A 9,903-nucleotide genomic window follows, 5' to 3' on the forward strand; every position below is an offset into this window, starting at 1 on the left:
AACAAAAGCAACCTCAAGACCATGCACCGTGCAGAATAGTAGGAAATTTTATTCCTTGCAGGAAGATGAAGCAACAAGAATAGAAAAATCAATAACTTAACTAAGAAATATGAAAAACAGCGATTATTAAAATTGTTTCAATGTGTACTTTCAGGAGAATGATGTATCTGACTCAAAATTAAAGACTCAGACCCAATTGACACAGGCATTAAACCCTCACAAGTCTCGGGTATTTCGTCTGGAAAAGATAAAGGACCACTCACTCCATTTTCAAAACAAGAATTACCAACTCCACGTCGAGTAGAATCTTTGCTGTTGGCAATCCCTTTGACGTCATTGTTACTGAATTTATCGGTGTCATCGACTGGTATGTTGTCATTTGCTACGACGACGGTATCCTTTTCAGCATCTAGGTTTTCCTGATGTTCCGAAGCAATCATAACCACTTCGGTTGGATTGGTAATCGGCAATGACTCCTCTGAGTTTTCAAGACACTTAACCTCCTCCTGACTGGCAGTTGAAGCCACATCCTCCAATTTCCCCCGCGCATCAGCCACCTCAACTTCCTTATCAGCACCAGTGGTTTTGATGGGTGTCTGTTCCATTTCCTCATCAACAGTTGAAATAGGAGCCTTAACTTCTTCATCATTGAAATCAAAGGCCTTCTCTTCAAGTTCCCTCTCAGAGGAAGCCAGTCCCCCAGAAACAACTTGCATCCCCTTCTCTTCAAGCCTCCTCTCAGAGGATGGCATTCCCCCAGAAACAACTTGCATCTCCTTCATTTCCATTCTCTGCTTTTTGTACAAGTCCATTGCATGCTGCAAAATATCAATACCACAATTATTACAAGCTCAATTAACTTTTGAGCATCATTCTTCACCAAGAATCTACAAATAGCATAGTACTTCACAGTTTTACCCCCATAAAAGAGGGGGGGAAAGGCAATTGAAATCCATTGCGGAATTGCAAAGGCACCAGTGATTAAATATCATATACTATAACTAACAAGACAGTTTCCTAGTAGTTTAATATTATAATACATGAGAAAACGGATACTCCAAACTTTTACCATCTTGCCAGGTCTCAAGAGCATCAAATATCTAAAACCAACTGTGAATAATAAAGCACAGACAACTTCTATTTCCTATACTCAATGCAGCCATTTATTATACCTGAAAAACTGAGTTCTTGTCTGGATGGAAAAGAGATTGATGCACACTATTTGAAGAGATGGACACAGCTCTCAAACCACCCTGTCAAAAAGACAACGATGCAAATTGATTAACAATTAAATTGATATAAGTATGAGAAAGGCAAAAACAGACCATAGGTAGCAAGATGAAACTTAATCCAAGACTCTACCTCAAGAACTATGTAAGCAGCAGTTTCCTCATCTGCAGTCACAGAGTGCTCAATATCCATTAATCTCTGACACTGGTGGTACAAATCAGGATGTGCAAGTTCTGTGGAAATCTTAAGCTTAGAAAGGTAAGAACAACTCAGTTTAGAATTATCATCCATTGATCGTCTAAGAGGAGTTGGTGTTTCAGAGAAGAGCTCAGGAGTATTGGGGCTTTCTTTTGCAGAAGGGATATTAGGCCTTATTTCAGCAGTTTTTGTCAGAATAGTATCAGCACTCTCATCACACACCTCTCTACTTGATACATCATCAACAGGATCTTGCACTGAACGCTCATCCTTCTGGAATTGGGAAGGTAATTCTCTTTTCAGGGAACCACTCTGTCTCTTCCACATTTCAGTTTTGGAGTCCCATCCTCGACCATTCACCATCTGCCTGTTCTCATCCCATTCAGCTCCACTATAAATATGAGATTCATCCCTAAAGATACCGTTATTTCCATCCCATCCATGTAAGTGAGAAGGGCTTGAACCATCCAACATATTCTGCCACCCTAGTGAATGCATGTGACTGGAAAACCTTTCAGCATCAGGCATCCGGTAATGAATTCCAGAGTGATTGATTTCAAGTGGTGGTCTGATACCAAATAAAGGTGGTGCTGGAAACTGTGGCATATTTAATTGGAAACTTCCATGAGGAGGAGGTCCATGCTGAAAAGGGATAAAGCCATTTGGAAGTGGTGCTGACCAGTTTGGAACACCTCTCCATGTGTTGCCATGTACTCTTCCCAAATTTGGATCACTACCCCTTCGAAAACGGTTATTAGAATTAAGTCTGCCATCATCATCTAGTGAACCATCAAATGGAATGTCAACTCCACCCCTAAAAGCAGGGCGTGGATGGAACGGTGATGGATTGTTCTGACTACCTTTGCTATAATAGGACTCTGCCTGGGATGAATCATCCATCAGAGGCTTCTCACCTTGTATATCCCAGCTATGCCTGTCCTTATTAGAAGAGAGGTCTTTGGCATCAATAGAAGTATTGTGCCTTCGACCACTTTCTTCAATGTCAACATTCTGCAAAACATAAAAACTGTTAACATTTCCAAAGTCATTCATCAATGAAAGAGATCTTTTAAACAAGCTCAATGCATAGATACCTTAGAATTTAAAGACCTGTCTCGTAATAGCTCAGTAGCATTGCCACCCTCTGTTTCACTGGGTTTCTCTGAATAACTGTACTTTGAACCCTTTTCTTGTACTCCTGAAAGAACACCTTTATCTCTAGTAGAAATGGATTTGGACCTGTCTTCCTTTTTCGGGTATCGATCTTTCAAATCTTCCTGATCTTGATGCCTAGAATAGAAAAGGATGAATAATAAATGAACATCCCATTGTGCTGTTAACTTTGCAATACATGAAGTAATTACCCAGTTATAACAAACCGATTTAAATCCTTAAAATATAATAAATCCTCTTGATGACATACGTAGTTAATGAGTTGAATAAGAACATCGTTCGTTGCATCATTTCCTATAAAGAAGAAGTCCTTCTAAAAAGTAGAAAAGGAAAAAGAACATCACAACACAAGAATTACGACACAGAATTGAATGGACAAGGAACCCTGCCTTTCCGCACCCTCAAACTTAACAAAGATAACATTATATATAAACAAATAAATAACATGACGCAGGAAGATATGGTAAGAACTCCTTTAAGAAAAAGAAATAAAATGAAATTGCACCACACAACATCAAAGAGATTCCCTAAAGAGCAGAAATTTTTTTTACTACCACCAGCCCGTGGGGTTCCATTGTCAGTACCTTATCAGATGCAACTAGTGTGCCATCATGCCTTTGCCATTCACAAGGCAAAAATTGGAAAACAAAAACCAAATAAGACAGAAGTTTTGCTCCAGGTTAGTGGTTAGTGTGATTGACATCCATTTTGTTTTACGTCTTAAAGCTCTCTATTCTTTTTCTCAAGAAAAAAAATCACCACATAATCATAATAGAATCACACACACAACACACACGAAGGTTCTGTTAGCCTTCTATAAATTTTGGAGATGTGTCCTTTCTTAAATGGAAACTATGACTATTTTACCGAGTTCAATCAAATTTAACTTCAAACTAACCATAAGGACCATAACACTCGTGAAAGACTAACTTGTTGTCATTGTTTTGTATCGATGGACACAACCATAAGGACCAATTTTAAGATTTATTAGAAGTATGAAGATTAATTTTGGACATTCGAAAATACATAGACTAAAATAGAATGTAATGTAAAAAACAAGGACAAAAATGGAATTTTAACCAAAGATGTGAGCACATAACCATACTTTGAAGGCATAAAAGACGAGAGCTACCAATACATAGGTGTAAAATGGTATTTTAACCAAACATGTAGGTTCTTAACCGTACTTAGCAATGAAAATGAGAGCTAGCAATATGTAGTTTCTTATTAACCTATTTATGCAATTCAATAGAGAGAATGTAATACATAGCAGTACAAAACTAGCCAAAAAATAAAAGCAGTGAAGATAAATTTCAAATTTTGAAAAATGGCCATCCAAACCAATTAGAAGAGACAACATCATTGCACAAAATTTCTCTATGCAACAAGGACGTCAAGCACACCATATACCAACTGTGACAATAAAGAAAAAGAACTGCAACCTGTATTCATCTGTGCCAACGCGTGACAGAGAACTAGGTGAACTCTTCCGTCTATGGCTGCTTAAATTGACATCTACGTGACGGGATCGTGATTGAGATCTTCCTCTCTCGGCATCTGAGTCCACTTTATCATTGCTCAAAGATTTCTTTTCATCATTTGCATGGTGACTATTCTTCAAACTTTTAGATCTAGCATCAACAGAATCATCGTGATCATTTGGAGATCTTTTCCTTCCCCTACTATCAACATATTTTGTGTATTGATCCTCAAGATGTGATCCATCCCGGTCAACATCGCATTCATAATCAGAGTAACGGTCACGAGCACGACTGCGACTACGATTCCGTCTCCCATCCCGATCATGGTCACGGTCACGATCACGACCACGATCGCGCCTACGCCTACTCTCTTGATCATGATCACGCATAGCATCTAGATCACCTTCACGTTTGGCCTTGGTCACCTCCCTATCAAGATCACTATCTTGAGGCTTGTTTCTCTTATGATGCATATCCATTGCATCCTTCTCATCTCTCAAATCTCTGTCATTTGACCTGCTGATGTGATCTTTAACAAGCTGCTCATCTCTTTCCTTGCCATCCCTATCAACATCTTCTCGGTACTTCTCCCTATTTCTCTCATCCTTGTACTTCTCACTCTTTCGTCTTACATCCTTCACAGTATCATTCTTTGAAGATAGCTGTCTATTTTCGACATCTCCAATATCATCTTTACGTTTATCCCCATCAAAAGATCCAGCTCCCTTCCTAACTCGTATCTCCAGGTGATTCTCTAATCCAGGGCTATGCAATACATTCTCTGCATTCAAAGTGCAACATGTCACAAGCTAAAAGATTTACGCAGTTTCCACAAAATGATAAAGACAAGTTGTAAACTAATATACTAAGCCAACAATACAATGGTATTAGGGAAAATCTAAACCATCCATCTTGTTCAATGGGATCACAGTTCATCTAATCTTTAATCTTTTCCTTAGTCCATAAACCAGCACCAAAAATAGTTCATTAAAAGTGCAATACATGCAACAAAATGTGAAGAAGATGACCTATAAGAGTGGCATTGCCACTAAATAATTTTAAAACATAATTAAATAAAAAATGAAAAACTTAATGGTTACTATCCTACTATGACACTGACTCTGAGTCGCCAAGTATGAAAATATTAAAATAATGAAATGAAACATTTACAAATAAAACTTGATTTGTTAACCTAGATTCCAAAAGAAAACAAATATGTCTAGCAAAGTTCCAAAGAGATCCATCTACATTATAAGAAAACGATACCAACAGGCACAAACAGCTCTAGCTAACATAACACTCAATAAAGAAAAAGTGTTCACCTAAATGTAAGTGCATAGACATGAGCGTCAGAGAGAGAGAGAGAGATTCCCAAGAATAACTAATTTAGCAAACCATCCATATATACAGCTCAAATCTAATGAACGTAGACTAGGATTTGTGAAATGACAACACTGCCCATTGATCAAATAAAATCAGAATTCTACAGCCCCAACAAAATACCAAACAAAACAAAACAAACAAGCAGGCAAACAAAAACAAAACAGAAATATAAACATAGTTAAAATGAGAAATAGAATTTAAACCTCTATGCATCACAATGTACAATAAGTTGGCAAATTGAGAGAAAGGAGAGAAACTTATATCCTATCCTAACTAAAAATTAACTAAAAAAAATCATACTATGTCATTTGCTGGCATAAGGTATGTCAAAATCTGATATATAAGATGCATAGCCATGACCAAATGCATGATTTAGGATCAGAAAAGCTATGCAATAATAAGAGCTTTGGTGGTGACTTGTGAAAGGGAGAGTAGTCTAGCTCCTTTGCTTTTGTGCAGGATTGAACAGAAAAGCTTTGGTGTGAAAGTAGTTGTGCAAGGAGGGGGTAGGAAAATCAATGTAGAGGACAGGACTGAATACAAACAGATCCAAATTCCCATGAACAAGTGCGTGGGTGGTAGATTGTTTTGCTGACCTATTTCTCACTCCTAAGTCCTAAAACCTTGGCTTCCTCATGATAATGAGACAGGAAGATGGCATTCTATGGGTGCAGAAAGGTCTTGAATAGGAGATGTTCGGACTTCCAAGGAAACCCTCCCCGTGAAAGGAGAGGAAAGATGTAAATTATTATCATATTAGCAGGTGAGGACCTAAAGGGGTAAAATGAGCTTTGCTCTCTGATACGTCATACGTGTATCTTCCTTGCCTCAAAGTTTGAAGGGGTGATCTTAAGTAGAGGTTGTTGGTCCTTGTAGGAGTAGAGATGAGGTGCTCATGATTGATTAGAGCAGAAAGATTGTGATCACTGGACAATCTTTCCACGTCAGTTAGCTTTTAACATGAAGTTTGAAGCAAGAGAAAAATCAATCAAAGAACTTCTTTCTCATGGGAATGCAGACAAGGCAAGAGGATTTGGTAGTCCTCCTTGGGCAACTCTTCCTTGAAGTTAAGAGAATGGTGTGATAGTCTTCACGGCAGAATCTCACCAAATCACACACACAGGCAAATTGTTGACATCCATACTTCACCAAATCAGCAAAATGAAAGGAACTTATTATCATCCTATTATCCTTTTAATTCCACTAACACCAATATACAAATGATAATAACAATAACAAATAACAACAACAACAACAAAGAAAGAATATAAGTACCACCAATTTTTCCAGAAGATAAAAAATTCATGGAAAACCCATCCAAGGGGGAGGGTGTAAGACGATCTCGAAGAGAACCAAGGACAAGGAGGCTACCACCATCGCATCCTTTAGTACCAAAAAAAAAATCATGCATAGCCTAAAATATGGCAACCTATAAATAAAAATAACAGTATCCTCATTAATTACAATTAACCCACATGTCATTTCATATAGAACTTCAAGCAGAGAATGACTATCAATCCAGACAGAAATGAGACTTGAAGAGTTTACATTTTCAACATGGACAAAGTCCAGTGATACTCTAAGATCTTCTTGGGAAGCTAATTGTTAAGTTCTTATTGCATTTTCCAGCCCATTGGAGAGTTCTTATGTCATGTGTGGACATGTCTTTCGATGAAATGAAACTTTAGAGAACAAGATATGACAAGAAGTACAGCAAAAGATACAAATAAATAGTCCAACCATATAAGTAAATGATGGAATCAGATCTCCAATATCTCCAACGCAACAGAAAACACTACAAAATCAACCCGTTACACCTAAGAATGAGTCTAAGAGAAATGTGGACACTAATATCCAAAGACAAAGAGCACGTTCAATCGAGATATTCTCAAGTTATGCAGAGAAACGGATACATGAGTTGCCCTGTGATGAAAAAACTAACTGTAACTCAATGTCTGACCTGTGTTCTTTTCCACTTGCTTTTCAACACGGAGTTCCTCACTTGCAACCCCCCTGTCACTTCTTCCTTCTCTACCTTTCCTATCCTTCTCCCTCTCCCTCTCCCTCTCCCTCTCCCTCTCCCTCTCCCTCTCCCTGTCTCTGTCCCTATCCCTGTCCCTATCCCTATCCCTATCCCTATCCCTTTCCCTTTCCCCTCCACCATTCCTACCCTCCTTTCGGCTGGACTCCCGGTGCCTTCCCTCACCCTTCCCACTACTCTTCTTGAGTTCTTCGCCATCCCCCTGCAATCCCACACTCTCATCCCTTCTTTTGCTCTTTGAATCCACTGACGGTTTTGACTTTTTGGAAGGAACACCAAGCTCATCGTCGCTTCCCCCATTCCACCTATCAGTCGTTCCCTCATCATACCTCTCCTTACGCCGCTTCGAATGTCCATGCTCTTCCGTCTCCAGATTCTCTGAACCGTAAAACTCTTTTGTATCCTTCGAATCGAATCTGCGCTTCTCACTAGAAGCAGAATCCTTCAATACTCTACTCCCACTCTCTTTGCCCTTCCGATCCCTCAGAGTGGAATCATTTTCCGAGTCCGAGGATTCTCTAGCATCCTTCAACCCATGTCTAGTAGATTTGTGCCTGGAACCCCTCGGCATACTGAATCACACTGAAAACCCTAATTTCAAAAGAAACCCCTTAAGTAAATTAAAAAGAAACAAAAATAACCCTAAATTTCAAATCTTCCAGCAGTATCCCACAGTTCGAGTGGGCACAATCAAAACCCTAACAGCAACGCCATTCCCCACGAAGGAAAGAACATACGAATCAGGGATTCACACTGAAATAGCACCGGTCTCACGCGGAACACGAAATGCAAAAAAGAAAAAGAAAACCCTAGAGCGAACAAGGTTATGGGATCGCCGGAAAGCAGATGCCGGCCGGAGATAGGGCGACGGCGGCTGAGAAGAGATGAAAACGGTTTCTTGGGAGTTGAGGAGTCTGGATTTGGGGTTATGTCTGAGAGAGAGAGAGGGAGAAAGACGAGACCCGGAGAGGACTAGCGGTTTGCGGATAATTTGGTCCACGTGATACGAAATTACGCTGCTGCCACTGCCCACTTCGCCGGTTAAAAATCCATCGCCGGCCACCGGACAACCGTTGATCTCATCAATTCTCAGCCGTCGATTCTTTTTCTTCTCTCATCCAATTCAGCCCCCTCGCCAAACACCATAACAAGCAACTCTTTCACAATTTCATTCAGGCCTTCGATGATATTCAATCGCAAAAGTATAACTTACCTTATAATATTTATTGTCAATTTTTTTTTTTACCCCCATACTTCCTCACTTTAATTAAGAGTGCCAAGACCAGCAGATTCGATTGACATTCCATTTCGTTGAAAATCACCAACTCCATTGTTTGAATCTTCTTATCTTCAATTATATTAAAAAAAATTAAAATAGATTGTTCTTAAAAAAAAAAAAAATCAATTATCCACGTTAATTTTGAGCTTAATAATTTAAAGTTTTGATTAGTCCTCGTGATTTAGACGGATATTGAGAATTTGTTTTTATTTATTTGGTAATTAGCTTTAGTTCTTTCGATTTATATGGATTATGTTAGCAGTATAAATTAAGGATTAATTTAAGTGAAAAATATTGAGAAAAACTATTGAATTTATCGTGTGGATACGATTTAAAAACTATTTGTGAGGTTTTCAATTTTAATTATACCTTAAGAACTAAACTTAAAGTTATGGCATCAAAATGAAAGTAAATTTATACTATATAACCTAAAATGCAACTTTCAAAATTATAGGGATTGAATTGAAAGAAAAAAAAAAAAAAAAAACTATAGAGTCAAAATTCTAAATTTTAGGTTAGGTCTAATCTAATTGATGTTCTTTCAAAAATTGATATCGATATTTATATTTTGATTCTCTAATATTGTGATAAGTAATCAAAGAGCATAATTGAATTATCGATACATTAATAACTTTCTTTGTAAACCATCGATTTGAATCTATATATTTTATTTTAGACTTTCAACGTAAAAGATCTTAATAATAATGATTTTATATTACATTAATGTTTTGAATATTCTATTTTTTACAAAAATAAAAATAAAAAAGTCTATTGGGTTTTGTTTTTCCACTAATGCCACTTAGGTCTTGGCCTCATATGCAAATATATATATATATATATATATATATATATATATATATATATATATATTATGATTCTCTCTCCCCATGCATAGGTTTAAGGTTTTGCGCTCATTTATGTTCCTTTTAAAAAAGGAAAAGAAAATGTTGAAACTCTTCCACTTTCCTTTTCTTCCCCATCCCTCTCTTTTCTCCTTCCTCCTCCCTCTACTGTTTCTTTCTCGAAGATGTGAGTTGTAGGTGATTGGGCGACGAGAGACGGACGAGGTGGAGCGAATCAACGACGGGATGCGAATCTTTCGGTACAGGGGCAAGTGG

At 37.9% G+C, this 9,903-nt stretch overlaps 1 protein-coding gene across 1 annotated transcript; it reads right to left on the minus strand.

Annotated features, from left to right (window-relative positions):
* Positions 1 to 29: 29 nt before the first annotated feature.
* On the minus strand, positions 30 to 8,869 carry LOC120068585 (LOW protein: zinc finger CCCH domain protein). The gene is made up of 6 exons (XM_039020400.2): positions 7,426 to 8,869; positions 4,044 to 4,863; positions 2,523 to 2,718; positions 1,363 to 2,439; positions 1,173 to 1,253; positions 30 to 818 (listed from the first exon to the last, which is right to left on the minus strand). Exons 1-6 carry the CDS (start codon positions 8,075 to 8,077, stop codon positions 138 to 140), a joined length of 3,507 nt encoding a protein of 1,168 aa, XP_038876328.2. The 5' UTR covers positions 8,078 to 8,869; the 3' UTR covers positions 30 to 137.
* Positions 8,870 to 9,903: the final 1,034 nt, after the last annotated feature.

Source organism: Benincasa hispida, chromosome 12 (assembly GCF_027475165.1).
Source record: "Benincasa hispida cultivar pf3 chromosome 12, pf3_genome.v1.1, whole genome shotgun sequence".
Lineage (NCBI taxonomy): Eukaryota > Viridiplantae > Streptophyta > Magnoliopsida > Cucurbitales > Cucurbitaceae > Benincasa > Benincasa hispida.